The following is a 16,737-nucleotide window of genomic DNA, read 5'->3' as shown; positions in this document are numbered from 1 at the left end:
TTGCTTCAACGGAATACAAATAACGTCTCTTCTCGAGGCGAATACCTGGATGGATCCCTGAAAATCTTAATCGGCGGATGAAACGAAACCCTCCATAATTAAAATTTTTACATTTGATCATTGTATAGGGCGGCCCGTTGCGCTGAAAAGTTTTGCACATTTGAGATTGAGATTGCCGTTCCGCCGTGGACAGTGAGGGCGCTCCTTGCAGTCCACCGGTGCTTTTTCACAGACTGTCTGACCCCCCCCACCAACAGGCCACTTCCTCTTTTGTCTAATTTCATGGCGATCGGGAGAGAGGGAACGCCACCGACGCACGCACACTGCCTCAGCACTCTCGAAAGAGTTTATCCGGGGTAAATAACTGACATTACTTGCAACATTGGGTCACTGTGTTTTCAAATCAGTTTTCCTTGAATTCAGTCGTGTGGAGGACTCGTGTGCCCTGTAGACTTAACCAACTCTTTAGCCCGTGGGTCAGATATTTCACATTGTAGCGCCACTCGCTGATAACAACTCGGACGAGCTGGGCTCCCCCGCCGTTTGCAGCTCTGGCTCAGCGGCACGCTACTTAACGGCGCAGGCGTGCTAACTTTAGCAAGGCTGCAAGCGCCTCATAAATGTAGCTATGGGGTTTTTTCTTCACACGCGTAACAAGTTTGTGGCAGAGAAATAACACAAAAAACGCTGCGCATCTTCGGGAGTTAGCAGGGAATTGTTGTTTTAACTAAATTAAGCTACTTAAAGTCCTCGACTGTTTGTGTTTGTGTTAGCTAGCCAACATCGGCTAGCTAGCTCCCGTGCTATGTATGTAGTTAGCATCAGCGTTTCAGAAGTTAATACCTCAGATCAAACACGTTAATTGTGACTTGGTACCCGTTTAATAAGAGCTGAGTGACTTTAATATTTTAAGGAACATGTACATATTGTTCGTCATTCAGTATCAGAAGCGGTTTAGCTAGCAGCATTAGCTAGTTAACGGTCACTCGGCTGCTAACGAGAAGCTAATAGTAGTTACACTATTAACGTCGTTATCGGTAAATGTAGCAGCGTCGCTATTTCACCGGTGACTGCTGTGTGGTTTACGGGAACTGGTTATTGTATGAGAGAGTGGCGTTATTATTGCAAGATAAAATAAAGTTGACCACAAAGTTGTAGTTCAGGATGGACAGCCGTTAACAGGTTAGATGTAGAAACACACTGGAGGTTAAGCCGCTGTTACTCTTCACGAGCCGCTTCTGAATCAGTTAGACACGCGTTGCCTTTTTAACTAACCTCGGTTGTCGACAGGCGTTTCACATACTACGAGTTGCATTTTATTGACTTCTCTGTTTGAGTCAGGCCCATGGCGTTATTGTCTTAACGCCATGTGTTAACCAGACACCTGTAGTGATCCGGTGGCATTGGCATGATCTAAAATCAATATGCTCTCTTATTGTTTACAGTGGAAACGAAGTTTTCAATCTGACCGGCACAACGGACTCAGTTCTCCAGGTTAGTCACTTGTCTGTCCCTGTGTAAATATCCGATATAATCGATTTGATGAATTGTGGATTCTTCAAATGGGTAGGTGTCATATCCATGTTTTAATAGTAACCCACGCCTATACTTTTGTCATACAAAGAGGAAATGTAGTCACTGCTAGTTTTCAACAAACCAAATTCAAGTTACTTGTGCAGTTCTGCCATCTTTTCTTTTTACAGTTTTGATCCCCTTTTTTTTTATCGTGTGGAAATAGAAACAGGAATTACGATTATTATGTTCTTGACTATCTGGTTTTGTTTGTGTGTGTGCAGGTGAAACTAAGTGGACAACATTAAAAGGCCTCCATTGGACTTGGATTTGTTCTTCTCTGTGCCAGGTTCAGACTGCACGGTCTATGGCTCTGATGGACAAACACAAACAAGTCAAGCGGCAGAGACTTGACCGCATTTGTGAGGGTGAGATTTATACTTGTAAACAAAGTTAACGTAAGAAATTACATTTTTAAGTCTATTTTGTTTTTTAAATATAAAATAATAAAACATACAATTAAGTTGTACTTTGAAGGCCATCAAGTCAGAAAGTTGAGCCTTGTAGTTATGAAACATAATAATTGCCAATATGTGAGGTTGTAAAACACAATATTTTACCTGCAGCTATGGAGGCAGGTCAGAGTGAGGACACATGTTCCCTATTTTAACAAAACGTTAAAATGTTTATTTATTTTATTTTTTAAAACTATATACTGACAGTTCCATTATATGTTTGTACAATTCTGCTATATAATTGTTCCTTTTAAATTATTAGCCTACCCCTCTGGAGATATTCTGGTGTTGATGTAATTCTTTCTTTTATTTTACGGGGATCAAAAGTTAATGGCTTGCCTGTAATATTGTGAAATGTGAGCAATGAAAGGAACTGATGGGGGAGATGTACATTTTTCCTATAGGTTGAAAAATGAGAATAATTAGGTCAATGTCCTACAAATAAGACCTATGCATTCGCCACCTAGCACAAACTCTGCCCTCTGCCTAAGAGACTAGTACACTGTTTCACTCTTTTCTTATTCCTCGAGTTGACTGGAAGTACTTTTTTCTTAGAACCCAAAAGAACTGTCCTTATTTCTTTGGATGGCACAGTTCACATTTCAAAAAGAGACTGTATTCTGAGATGTTGTAGAGTGGAGAGTAGATGGTGGAGATCAGACATAATGGTGTGCTAAAATGGAGGGAACAGTCTGGGTGAGTCTCTGGAGACGGGTGAGAGGGAGAGGACAAGGTGAAGGGTCGTGGCCACAACTACAGGGAAACGGTCCAGCTGTCTCTTTAAAAAAACGACAACAGCACAAACTGCCCTCGCCTCAGCCTTGGCTATGCTAATGAGGTTAGTACTGGTTGGCTGGCCCTCAATGAAGCTGATTGGTGATTGGAGGCTGTGTGTGGGGGAGGGGCTGGGCGTGGATGACAGCTGGGATCCAGCCAGCCAAGAGCAGGCTGACAGAGAGAGAGGGAGAAAAAAAGCGATAGAGGGAGAGTAAGGGGAGAGAGAGAGAGAGGAAGACAGGCTCACAGACTTCATAATGCAAGGTTAGGCCTGGTGCTCATGTGTTTTCTATTTTGGCATGTGTTTTTGAAATTTGTGACGTGTTGTGGTAGAGATCTACGGTTTAAGTGTGGAGCAGCTATGTGTGTAGTTTCCCTTTTATGTTCAGCACGTATTGGTTTTGTCACAGCCGTCAAGAAGGAACTGAATACTCGTGTGTGTGTGTGTGTGTGTGTGTGCGTGTGTGTGCGTGTGTGTGTGTGTATATAGCTGTGTCTGGGTGGAGTACTGCTGCTTGCTGCATTATCATCGTTTGCTGCCCCTCCCCCCCTCACCTCCTACTCCTCCAACTGCGGCCAGAGGGAGAGAGAAGAGGAGGAGGGAGTGTGGGGAAAGAAAGGGAGAGGGAGGGAGAATGAATGAATCACTGAATGAATTGTATTGTGTGTGCGGCCATGCTTGCGCTTAGTAGGCCTCGGGTATGCCAGTGTCCTATACTCAAATTACTCTTTGTGTAGGCCTACTTGTATATTTCCAGAACTACTTTTTCAGAGGAGTCTTTGTGATGAATCTCTTTGGGTTTTTCTACATAGTAAGTGTCTCTTTGTGCCTTCAGCGTGTAGCAGTAGGCCTGTTAGCATTCTTGAGCCATCTGCAATCATTGTAAATCATACCGCTACATGAAGTGCAGTAGAGAAGTACATTGTTCATTTTACATATTTATAACTACCAGGCGGTATGCTTTTCTTAATTTGTGTGCTTTTCATGCATGCATTGGGAAATGCTCAAACGTCAGAGGAAGTGTTTACAAATATTTGTTTCCACCCTCTGCGACCAGCTCCTTTCCCTCCTCTGCAGTCTCACCATTACCTCTTGCCCTCTGTCCAAGTAAATGTTCAAGTTAGACACACTCCCCCACTCTGGGACACACACACACACACCTGTCACACAGTAGGGGCAAGATAGTGTTTACTGGTGCATGTGTGGGGCCAGTCCGAGCCAAGAACTGCAGAGAGGGAGAGCTGTAAAAAGTATTTGCAGATATTACTATAACTGTACCTTCACTCTATACCAAGGCATTGGCCGAATTGTGGCATTTATTTATGGAAATGATTTGTGTTTGACATGCTCCATTTCCTTTGTTGGCATAATGGTAAGTGACCACGGTGCACATGGGCCAGATATGCAGATGTTCGCCAGTAAGGTGTGTGTGTGTGTGTGTGTGTCCGAAGGAAGAGAACCAGAAAAATAGGAAGATGGACTCTTGCAGACAGGAGGAATTTAGGTCATGACTCAGACCCCCCCATGAACCCCCAGCGCCTACTCTCCGAGACCCCATAGTTTTCTCCACCCCTCCCCCAGCCGCCACACTCTCCCCTTCTCGTCCCAGCCCCCCCTCCCCCCCTCCTCCTCTGCGTGTGCACTTCTCATACAGTGGTAGGTCAGGTTCCCAGACTTCTGCGTCATTAACCAAAATGTAACTTTCCCCTTATGAGTGGTCTAAGAATCCCCGAACAGAGATGGATCAATGAAAGCTGGATGGTGTTTACTAGTTCCAGGCATGACTAAACCGCTGGAGTTCAATACCAAATAAGCAAGGATGATGGACACTCGTCCGAGATTTAGGCTTCCACACTACGACGTTTTTGTTTAAAACCAGGGTTTTAAACAAAAACAATCTCCGTCCACACAGACGTTTCAGCTTCATTTCAAAATGACGACAAAGACTAAAAACAAATATCACATCACTATTCCCATCCACTGGGCATGCAAGTGCCGCTGTAAACGGGAAGTAGATTTGTTGCTTAGTTACAGAAAATCCAAAAGAGTATTATCGTCATCTTTAATAATGAATGGTACTGCTTGATATTTAAGATCATCCTCTAAAACTCTTACTCTATAAACTCAGACATGTTTCGTGGAAGATTGAAGAGCTTTTGCTTCCTCCACATGTTGGCAGTAATAAGATTATAAAATACAAATTCAAACAACAGCTGCTAGTTTCGAAGATACGGTCGGCAATGGCTGTAATCAGTTATCATGTTAAATTAACCTGGAGTCGATCGATAATAAAGGCTGTTTGTGTTCTTACGGAAAAGGGTTATGTGATAGGGGCTTGATGAATCGGAAGGACATGTCACGATTTATGACCCAATCAACTAGCGAATGCAGGAGTTAACATCGTTTCCATAATCATGAGGTTCTGCCGGTCTACACTAGGAATTAACCTCATTTTTAAACATATCCGTTTTTGGTGCTCTAAAACTCTGGCTCAGTGTGGACACTCGGTGAAAACAGAGCAAAAAAAAAAGGTTTTACAATTAAAACATAGTAGTGTGGACATGGTCTTAGTTACACATAACTTCTCTAACCATAGTAAACTCTTACACGCATCATCCACGTAGTTGCCTGAGGTGTTGGAAAAAGACGGTCACAAAATCATTGAGTTGTTAACGACTAAGGAGTGTGGCAGTTACAACTGTTAGCAGATATGTGTGCAGGCGGATTTAGTTTAAATGTATGATGACTTGCTTCACCGTGGAAAGTCCAGACTGTTGAGTCATTGATCTCAACCTGGCTGGTTCTGTAATGTAAGTGGTTGGCAGCTGTGTCCATCAAGGTGCATCATACAGTTGTCACTGCAGTAAGTCGTGGTGTAACGGGCTGCAGCTGATCCACGAACCGAACCGATCCCTCACACGGTTCCGCATTTTTGTGAACTACGGATAAGTTCAAATGTGATATTGTGAAATGACGTTTTGCTGTTGGTATCGGCTCAAATTCAGTAAATATATGCGATCGGGAGATCGACATTGATTCTGACTGAGTACATCCATGTTGAAATCGGTAGGAGATCTAGTTAACGTTGGCAGCACTAAAGCTAACAGCTAACGTATGACGGTTCCTTTGAGTTACGTTATGATGCTCCATTCAGTAAAACTTAGTGTTGGGCAAAGGAAAATTAGAGAACGTTATGATTTGCACAAACGTAAACTTCTAAATGTAGTTTTTGCTGAGAAACCTGAATACATGCAGTTGATTGAAGGAGCTGTTTTCACAGCAATATAAAACGGATATTATAGAGGGAATTATAATTTTCAGTATCCACCGTACAGAAACTGAATCAGGGCACTTGTAAATTCGGAGATTAAAACATGTGTTCATTTGACTGCTGTTATTTATGTAACTTTTTAATAAATTTTTGTCTCATATTTGCAATGGTTACTGAATATTAAACCTCTTGCTGATATGCAACAACTATCATTATTCTCTTTCTGCCGGACTCAGGTATCCGACCCCCCATCCTGAACGGGCCAATGCACCCTCGGCCCCTGGTTGCCCTGCTGGACGGGCGCGACTGCACTGTGGAAATGCCCATCCTCAAAGATGTGGCCACAGTGGCCTTCTGCGATGCCCAGTCCACACAAGAGATTCATGAGAAGGTAGGAATGACCTGCCCCCCCCCCCTCCCCCATGTCCATACTGCAATCCTAATCCATGAGGCCAGAACACTCGGGAGTATGTAAGTGATTAAGAGCTTCGCTGTACCCCCAATAGTTGCCTCTTTTATTTTATCAAGCAGAATTTTCTCCATCCCAGAGTCAGTCTCTCAGTCGTTGAAGTGGTGTCATATTTAAGTTTTAAGTGGAGTTTAATGTGATATCAAATTATTTCTGATGCATTTGTCTTCTGTAGGTGCTCAATGAGGCAGTTGCTGCCCTGCTCTACCACACCATCACTCTGTCCAGAGATGACTTGGAAAAGTTTAAAGGCCTTCGTGTTATTGTCAGAATTGGCTCGGGCTTCGACAACGTTGACATCAAAGCAGCAGCCGAGCTAGGTGAGTGAGTGGGCGGAATGTTAAAAATATCTTCCGCACAGAATGACACGGAGATATTAATATTTATTTTCTACTTTCAAATGGTCATCCAGGCATTGCAGTCTGTAACGTGCCAGCATCGTCTGTGGAGGAGACAGCCGACACTTCGCTATGTCTGATCCTCAACCTGTACAGGCGAGTCACCTGGATGCACCAGGCCCTCAGGGAGGGAACCCGTGCCTCCAGTGTGGAGCAGATCAGGGAGGTAGCTGGTGGTGCTGCTCGAATCCGGGGTGAAACGCTGGGCATTATCGGTCTGGGTGAGTGAAGAGTGTGGACGTGGGAGGCTAGGTTTGTTTGGGTGCACCCGCGCCAGTTATTCTAACATTTCCTTAAATCAGATGTTATTTTTAAAATCAGGTTATTTTGTTCTAAAGTGCTTTAGGAGCTCTGTTTGATTTTAAGCATGACAGTTGATGCTCAGACTAAAAGACCTGTTTCAATAAAAGGCTGATTTGTACTTTATTTCCAACAGAGGCATCGCAGCAGCTGTTAATAACCTTAACATTGCTCTTCGTCTTCCAGGGCGTGTTGGCCAAGCAGTGGCTCTGCGGTCTAAGGCCTTTGGATTTGGCGTGATTTTTTATGACCCGTACCTGCCTGATGGTGTGGAGCGTTCACTGGGCCTGCAGCGCATGTCCACTCTGCAGGACCTGCTTATCCACTCTGACTGCGTCTCCCTGCACTGCAGCCTCAACGAGCACAACCACCACCTCATTAATGACTTCACCATCAAACAGGTGTGTGAATGAACTCTGGATATGCCAAACAAAAATGTGGTCTTGTGTAGCAACATTCTTAAATGTTGAAGTATTTACACAAGGAAGCATCTAATCAATGTCTTGTAAGCTGGATAGAAATAATGTAAATGGCCATCTCATTCAAACAAAATTGTGGCAATTAACTGAAAATCTTAAATGTTTTTACAATGGTTTTGAGTTTTGTTTTATTGAATTTAAAGATTAATTTCAGATTTAAAAAATCGCTTGTCTTTATTCCAATTTTCATATGTGAGAATTATCTGTAGAATTTATCGAGGAAATGCAGTAGATTATGTGCCTGCATTAGCTGAGTTCAAGACCGTATCCTCATGTAATCCTGGCTTTTTGTTAAACAGCGTAACGGATAAAGAAATGTATTCTGTCAAGTTTAATATGCAGAACCCTGAACAATTTATAGTATGCCCAGACCAATTGGTTGGTATTCTGAAATTACAAGGAGCAAATTCAAACATTACCAAAAAGAATTGGCATTCTGTTTTTATATGCTGCTTAAAATCCTGACTCAAACCCTTAGCTGACGATGTTGGATCTCAGTTCTATAGAACAGGCGTGTCAAACTCATTTTCACCGTGGGCCACGTCAGCCTCATGGCTGCCCTCAAAGGGCCGGTGTAACTGTAACACGGTATAATTACTACTCCAGAATATATTGTTAAATAACTGTCTGCATTTGTTTATTGTTTATTTAAGTGTACTTCAATAAATAAATATAAATGTATAAATATATATGCAAATGCATTTAATATTATAAAATAAATCCATTTAATTATATTTATTTTAACCCACATTACTTGATCAAAGATCAAAGAAACATTATTACATGAACTTTGTTAAAAGCTTTGTCACAGTTGAGACAGGTGGTTCTCCACTGGTCTGTGACAGTGGTTCTCCACTAGTCTGGGCAGTGGTGCTCCACTGGTCTGGGGCTGTGGTTCTCCACTGGTCTGGCTGTGGGACGCACTATCACCCCTGAATGACAAGCTGAGACATAAATCGAGGAACATTTGTAACTTCTCAAATGTATTTAATGAAAAGATGGTGCAGTTTAAACCTGAAATAGTTCAGAATATCACAGATGCACAACATTACTAGTTAGTAATATTCCCTTTTACAGTCAATTATAAACCAACAAGTGAATCTTAAGGACACAAGGTAATACAACATACATTTCTTTTCAGTAACTTCAGACTTAAAAAAATACTAAACAGTGCTTTCATGCATAAACATGAAATAAAAAAGTCTGGTGAAGTAGTTTTAAAAAGCCTCAAAAGATGTAATTTACGGCTCACTTTCTGAATCTATGACACATAATTGCTCTAAAAGTCAAGCGTCTTGAGGAGCAGCTCAGTGACGTCACTGACGTCATCCCGTTGAATCAGAAACTACAGAGGATAGTTGATCGTCTGGAAGCGGCCGTCATCCAGACGCAGCTCCTGGAGAAGCTGCGTGCGGCTATGGATAATATAATATTAATATTATGAACCCAGACTCGAGTGCTTGATGGTCCGACGTGTGTGGGACTTCCTCAACAGTACAAAGAGTGTTTATTTCTTCCGTGGTGGACGGTGGTAACGAACTGTTATCTGCCACGATAAGCCACGCCCCCTCTCCGGCGCTTCTAGCGCGAGTGAAGAAAACGATCACAAACAGTCCGGCGAGCGAACTCACGCGAGTACATTTAGTAAAGCAACGCAAGGGTTCGCCTCTCCTCTGGCGTGAACAAACCGCGCTCCGCTGCAGAAAAAAAGAGCTTCAAAATAAAAGCACAGGATTTTTATCCTTCCATTTTTTAAGAAACGGCATCATATTTATCTCCTGCAGTCGCGGGCCACATAAAATGGCGTGGCGGGCTGGATGTGAGTTTGACACATGTGCTATAGAACGTCTAGACATTGATGTTTGGCCTCAACCAGTTATTGCTTCCATATTTAAGGACAGTCTGTATTATAGAAATGGAAAGTATTTGTGCCACGTTTTGTTGGTCTGTGCTGTTGTATCTTGCTGTAGATTTCAAGTTTCAGCCTTTTTTAGCATGGCCTACTCCCCATCGTTTAAGCGTACTGTTCCTAATTGTGTGATACAGATGCGTCAGGGAGCCTTCCTGGTGAACACGTCAAGAGGCGGTCTGGTTGACGAGAAAGCACTGGCTCAGGCCTTGAAGGAGGGCCGGATACGAGGGGCTGCCCTGGACGTCCATGAGACGGAACCTTTCAGGTAACCATGATACTCAGGTGACACCCAATAGCGGTGGCTGATACACAACCCCCGCACTCTTCTCTGTAACCTTGTTTCCCTTTCCGAACAGTTTTTCAACAGGCCCTCTGAAGGATGCCCCCAATTTAATCTGCACCCCGCACACATCCTGGTACAGCGAGCAGGCCTCCGTAGAGGCTCGCGAGGAGGCGGCCAGGGAGGTTCGCCGCGCCATCACTGGTAAGACACGTCTCACTGAGCAGGATCAGGCCTGTTGTTTCACTTTAATACATTTAGTGATATATTATAGATACAGTAGACGGCAACTACACAAATCCAACTCCACTGCAAGTTGTAATGTTTTCATTCTGTGAACACTGATTGGTTGGAGGGTGGACAACATTGCTGGTGATTTACAGATGGGAATAAATGTATAAAGCTGGTTTTAGAGAATGGTGGATGAAGCGTTACCCGCCTTGATTACATTATACGAGTGATTCATAATAGGGCTGTACCGAAGAGTTAAAAGCTTCAGTCCCGTTGACATTGGAATGCTGCGCAGTTTCAGTTTTCTTTCTTTTTCTTTGTTTATTAGAGATGAACAGATTTAAATGTTGCAGATACAGACCAGGCTACACTAATGTTATGGGTATTATACAATCTGTAGATTTTCTTTTATGGGCAGCAAGCGGGAGAGCAAACATTTGACCGCAGTGAAAGTTTTTTAATGTCTATACCCCAACAAATATGGATTGATGTATTTTGATAGATGCACATTTATTGGAAATTATTATATTTTACTATTATCAATAAATGTTTTGTTTTTTTAAATTTACAATGCTCTGGAGTTATTGGCAATATTTGGATCGCACAAGTTGGAAACAATCCTATGCAGCCACCACTGTAATCTTATATCACACTATTCACTACTGGGCCGGTTTGTAAGCGATACCTTTAAGTTATCCTCGCATCACCTGTCTCTCCACCACTCTGCGTCTGTGGGAAGACTAAGTCATGGACTCTGAAAAGTAAAATCAGGATATTTATGATTATGTGCCGATGCAGGATAAATATGTTGCAGAAACAGTGAATCGTGTAGTCTATTCTTTACCTGCTACCACAGTAATGCGTTCTAACAGAATAAATAGGCTACGCAGTATTCAATGTAGATTTAGTATTTGACAGTCAACATTATGAATGTAGATTTAAACTATTTGGTACAATATATGGAAGTTGATTATTTAGCCTAAACCGGCAAAACAGAGTTGGTTTGGGAATTCAGATTTGGATACAGCCTTGAAATTAACCGGGCAGTAAAATAAATCACCAGAAAACCTCTAAAGTAACGTCTTGTTTCCCCACTCAAGGGCGAATCCCCGATAGTCTGAAGAACTGCGTTAATAAGGAGTATCTGATGGCAGCCTCTCAGTGGCCCAGTATGGAGGCAGCCACTGTTCACCCAGAACTTAATGGAGCCACTTACAGGTGAGAGGTGTAGCAGATGAGACTGGACAGGGCAACACTTCAGGATTTTCAAAAGATTACTTTTTTTAATTTTTTAAATCAAACACCTATTGTAATTTTTTTTCCATCTGTGTTTCAGATTTCCTCCAGGTCTGATCAATGTTGCAATAGCAGGGGGTCTCCCAGGAGCTGGTGTAGGGGTTGAAAGCCTCGTTACAGGAACCCTGCCACACGGCATCACCCCTGTCTCCCACCCCCCTCATGCCCCGTCCCCTAATAAGGCTGAAGCCGACAGAGACATCCCCTCTGACCAATAGCCCCCCTGCTGCCACCGGCACATTCCGTCACCTCTGGAAACCCCCACCTCCCAGCACCAGACACAGCCCGCCCCTCCAGTACATCGGCAGCGCCAGTTTGACCTGATGTGGATCTACCCAGTCTTGTTCCTCAGATCACATAACCAGCCCAGGAGTGACCTAGCCACAGCTAGCCCCATCCCATCCACACCCTCAGAACACACACACACACACACACACACATCCCTCCATCCCTGTCATCGTCTCACCCACCCACCTGCCATCCCCCTCTCCCTTTCACTCCCCTACAATGTCAGCAATAACTGTGTTCTCAAGGATTCAATGATTGGATTGGTTTATATCCTTAGTTGGCTGTTGTTTTAATGGAAAGTTGCCCCGTTGTGGTTCTAGGTGTTAATGTTTGTTTGTTTGTTTAAAAAAAAAAAAAAAAAGTGTAAATGCAAAATTATATAGCATTTCTGACATGAGGCTTTACAGTCTACTGCCTCCTGCAGTCCTCCTCTGACCAACTAGTAGAGAGGCACATAGGCAGAAAGGTTGAAGCCCCCCTTTGTACATTAATGGCTCATGTTACTGCTCTCTTCTTCTTTTTCTCTTTTTTTCTCCCCCCTCCACTTTTGTTGTGATGTGGGCAAATGTGTAAACCAGACAGAACCACAAACCGTACAACCTGTGCTCCCCACCAGGCGTCTAGCGGCCCCTCAGCTCTGTTTGGCCCTCAGCTCTCCTTGGCGCTGTCGTCCGCTGGCTCAGCAGAGGGAGCCGCAATGCAGTCGGTGTGGAGTTCTATCGGACTGTCACGTTTTTGAATCTGCTCAGCTCCTACTCCATATGGTGATACCCAACATCCTTTGCCACCTTTTACTGCTGTGACCGTCTAGTTTTTGGACAGTCAACACTGTATTTACACATGCTTTGCCCCTTATGAATTGTTTTGTCACGAGACGATAGCGTTGCATGAGAGAGCGCCTGGGCATGAATTGTATCTCATGCTGGAGGTCTTCACATCATTTGCCCACAAAGAATCTAATGCAGCAGCTTTTTCTGGCTGTATAAACGAGCATGCCAGAAGCCTCGCCAGCAGAGGGCGCTGTCTGACTGCTCAGAGCTGTGTGCTGAGAGCGGCACACAGCTACTTCCAGTCACGGTTAGCTGTAGTGATGAAAAACATGATCGCACACTGCCAACATTCAGAACACAGGACGGGTGACCAGGGATCGACGACCGCCTTATTGTTGTATAAGATCTCACTGCATCCCACCACCACCCACTCACCCTCCCTCCACTCTTCTCACACTGTCATGGCCTACCCTACTCATCTGCTCATGAACCAGTATGCAGCCACCAATTCCTTTAAGCTTGAGGGAACCCTAAAGTTTAGTTTCCCTGTTGGAGCAAAGGCATAGTGTTCTTGCATGCTGGCTTTGTTAATGACTGGTGTGTGGGGGGGGGAGGTGTGTGTGTGGATACATGACTGTGTGTGTGTGGATACATGACTGTGTGCGTATATGTTCCCTCACCCTGTTATGATAACAAGCTATTGTCTTTCCAAAGGAATAGTCCCTAGGAGTAACTCTTTAACGCTGTTGCCCTGGTGTCAAGGGAACACCTTTCTAGTACCTCAGTAACAGATATTGAATGTACCGTGCATACCCTTTTATTTTTTGTACAGATTTTCTAGATACTTCTTTACTGTTTATCAGAAGGGATGTGAAATTGTAGCAGTAATGATACAATAAAAAAACATTGCCCCATGAACTGAATTGACAAAATCCTTTGAGGTTCGCTATAGGTCACTGAATACTCAGGCTTCGAAACCAATGCGTATCTTTTTGCCGGTTTCTTTTATTTCTTCATTGTGGAAATGTCAGCACAACGCTTTCCCATTCTTAGACCTCAGTCAGTCGTTAATGTGTTTCCACCTCCGTCTTATTGGCTATTGAAAAAGAAGAAAAAACTAATGGCGGTCGTTGTGGTTTGCTAGTTGTTTAAAAAAAAACTAGAGCAGTAGAAGTAGATGCAGTTTTTTGTTTTGCTTCCCTCTTCATCGTCAGGCTGCTCTATCTATAGTGCATGTGAGGTAATTTTTTAGGGGATATACTATTGGCTTAATGAATTTGTGTCATCTTGCTGTTTCCCTCTGCTCCTTGGCCTTTTCCCCCTCAGAGTGTTTTCAACACGCGTTGCCATTTGTCGTGGTCAGTCTCCAGTGATGTACAGTTTCCCCTCAGAGTCTATGAGAGACATGGAGCATGTCTGTCCTGAGATGCTAGGCTCCTCTGTCATGTGATGAGTATATATTTTTAAAAATTTCCCCCATAGTTCGGAATATGAGAATAATAGTAATCTTAAAATGTTGCTGTTGATGATGATGATTATATATATATATATTTTTCAGTTCAGCAGTGCACTGTTATGAAAAGCATTCTGTTTTATTGTAGGATTAATCTTTATGGATATGCTGTCTGTTCTACATGTTGTACTGAAACATTTCGGAGAAAAAACAAGAGATCCCTCTACTGGTAATTTTAAATTTGTTTTATTGGTCTTATCCCAACTGTCTTTTCCAGCTGATATCCTCTGGGCCTTACTTATTCTCTCCCTGTAAAAATAGCTGTTATAGAAAGTCGCCATGGAACCACTCACTGCCTTAATACAGTGGACCACAGTCGGTAGAGTCAGGAGACGCATCCAGCTGAAAACAACGGGCCGCAATCAGGGCTGCTCCGCAGAAAGCTCCTCACACCCTGACGGGCCTGAATCTGCAGCCAGTTGCATTTCATTCTTCACTGATGAACCTCGTTTCCCAGCGTGACGTCTCGCTGCGCATTGATAAGATGTTATGATTTTCTTTTTTTTTACTTTGAACAAGTCAGCCCGGGCCTGTGTTTGTGTGGAGGCTAACATAAGCACAGTGTGTATGCTCATAAAGCCACAGCTGATATTTCCCTCTTGGGTGTGAGAATGCCCCCACCCACCATCACTGGGGCTCTTAAAGCATCTTTCACAGTGCTCCCACAGCCCCAGTGGGGCGGGGAGGGGGAGGGCACTGGTGTGGTCTGTCAAAAAAAGCTGAAAATTACGATGAGAATCGGTCACTTTTTCTCTCTCAGGGTTCAAATGCACACATATCCTCCAGCAGTCGCCCTCTTTCTCGTGTCCCATGTACCAAGTTGTTTGCCCCAGAATGTAGAACAGCCTCCTGCATTTTTAGAAACCGCTCTCTCCCTGTTCCCCCTTTGTGCACAGGTCTGAACTTATTTTTTTCTGATTTGCTTTCTTTTGGCACTGATATCTAACCATCTAACAAGGAATGAATGAATGAATGTGTGGAATTGACTGTAATGTTAAATTTGGGAAATGTATTTTTACAACATGTGAACATTTTTTTCCACTCGGTGTGAATTGATTTTTTTTTTTTTCACCAGACTGCAAAAAAAAAAGAAGAAAAAAAAACCTTCTCCTGTAACTAGGCTCTTCAGCTTTATTTTTGTTTTGTTTACTTTTTTATTAGAAACAATCATGTTTGTGATGGTAACTTCCGATGGTAAACTCCACACCGTATTTTAATAAAATCTTAAAAATTAAACATTTGATTTTGTCATTACCTTTCAAAGTAATATGATTTCTCCACTGGTCATTAAATCATGTTGTGTACTGAAACTTTCACTCTGCCTTTGTTTATTTAATTAGAAAATGCATCTGTGCTTGATTATAGTGGTCAGTAACATGGTGACGATGATGCCAGCTCCCAGTGTGTCGTCCCACTGATTACACTCTACATTTAGCCTTAAACAAAATTGTTTACTACCCCAGTTGGTCTGCTCTTTTATTTGGCAACGAGGGGTTATGCAATGCCTGACAGGCCACAGCTTCACAAAGGGGCAGGCTGGGTGTGGTGTCCAGGAAAAGGGGCTTCTCTGCCGGCCCACAGGGCACAGGACGGCGGGGGATTATCACCCCCAAAATTGCTACCACATGTGCGTAACCAGGAGCCTGCTCTTAAAATGGAGTGATGGTACTCAAAGCTGAAGTCCACTCACTAGAGGCACCTTCAGGAGCCCACTGGCTAAAGGCTGGCACCCTAAGGCATAAGGGTGCCGTGGTTTTGTTTGGTTGTATTTATTGACTCCATGGTGGGTTTTTAATTTTTATTAAAAAAATGATTATTTGCAGTCAAAAGCTGGCTCTCCAAATGTCTAAGAAACTGTCAAAGCAAAAAGCGTGCGTGGCACACTCGTGATATACAGGAACAATATCCATCCAGTTGTCTTCTCTTATCAAAACCAGGCACCTGCATTACCCACAATGCAACTCCGTTACCTGCAGTTATGTCAGATTTTGGCCGTGTTTTGCTAGTTCTATGCGGCTCATGCAGCCTCGAGCCCAGATGACGAGTTGGCTCTAGTAAGCTCACTTCTTTCTAACTCTACACACTTAAACTTGTACTCTTCATCCTACCATCACTGACTCTAGTGACATCAAATGAGGAGGTTTTTCAGACTTGGCCCTGCTCCCTCTGAAACCACAACAAGTCTTGTCCATACATACCTTCCCAGTAGTATTTCCCATGACCTGGAAATGGACTTTAATATGTTTGTTTAGGGCTGTCTTTATATATTGTGGGAAAGAATCTCCTGGGAAGAGTTTCAGGTAATTAATTATCTTTTTGTTATCCAGGCCACAGTCCTCCCAACAAGACTTTAGGCTACGGCCATGCTTACTGGTAAATGTTTGTATTTAGCATGTTGGTATAGATTTGATAACACAAAAGTACAACGGAGGCTGCAGCGAATGTCATTCGTGTTGTTGGACATTTAGTGGACACAACTCTGACTTTATGATAGTGCTGCTAGATGAAAAGAGAAGGGACGAGCTATTGTCGCAGTATATGCATATATAAATGTGTGTGTATATGCGTATTACTTAATGTGTGTGTAGTTGCAGGAGGCCCAGCCTGCAAGCAATATTTTAACAGACCTACATCACTCGCACTCATTGCTTTCCAAGTCCTACTTGAAATTGTGCAAAGAAGCATAGCAGAGCATCATTCACCTCTCGCAGCGTCATGCATTACT

General features: G+C 43.2%; 1 protein-coding gene across 4 annotated transcripts; it reads left to right on the top strand.

Moving 5' to 3' along the window:
* The first annotated feature begins 224 nt into the window (after positions 1-224).
* On the top strand, positions 225-15,248 carry ctbp1 (C-terminal binding protein 1). 4 transcript variants are annotated; one of them, XM_056439465.1, is made up of 11 exons: positions 225-356; positions 1,446-1,494; positions 1,797-1,940; positions 6,313-6,467; positions 6,721-6,865; positions 6,958-7,164; positions 7,430-7,644; positions 9,769-9,899; positions 9,991-10,118; positions 11,246-11,363; positions 11,482-15,248. In XM_056439465.1, the coding sequence occupies exons 3-11, from the start codon at positions 1,880-1,882 to the stop codon at positions 11,657-11,659; spliced, it is 1,338 nt and encodes a 445-aa protein (XP_056295440.1). In that variant the 5' UTR covers positions 225-356; positions 1,446-1,494; positions 1,797-1,879; the 3' UTR covers positions 11,660-15,248. The 4 variants fall into 4 exon arrangements, with proteins under 4 accessions (XP_056295440.1, XP_056295441.1, XP_056295439.1 ...); XM_056439466.1 differs by lacking the exon at positions 225-356 and adding an exon at positions 514-622; XM_056439464.1 differs by lacking the exon at positions 225-356 and having other exon boundaries at positions 638-1,494; positions 1,797-1,934.
* The last annotated feature ends 1,489 nt before the right edge of the window (positions 15,249-16,737 follow it).

This window comes from Pseudoliparis swirei, chromosome 19, assembly GCF_029220125.1.
Source record: "Pseudoliparis swirei isolate HS2019 ecotype Mariana Trench chromosome 19, NWPU_hadal_v1, whole genome shotgun sequence".
Taxonomy (NCBI): domain Eukaryota; kingdom Metazoa; phylum Chordata; class Actinopteri; order Perciformes; family Liparidae; genus Pseudoliparis; species Pseudoliparis swirei.
This window is presented reverse-complemented; position numbering and strand designations above follow the sequence as displayed.

What these genes read in the sequence shown, in the direction of transcription:
- ctbp1 (XM_056439463.1), top strand. Translation starts at nt 1,425, where the DNA reads ATGCTCTCTTATTGTTTACAGTGGAAACGAAGTTTTCAATCTGACCGG. An exon ending in CAAAGCAGCAGCCGAGCTAG is followed by an intron (nt 6,866 to 6,957) that starts GTGAGTGAGTGG and finishes ATGGTCATCCAG; the next exon opens with GCATTGCAGTCTGTAACGTG. An exon ending in CTTAATGGAGCCACTTACAG is followed by an intron (nt 11,364 to 11,481) that starts GTGAGAGGTGTA and finishes TCTGTGTTTCAG; the next exon opens with ATTTCCTCCAGGTCTGATCA.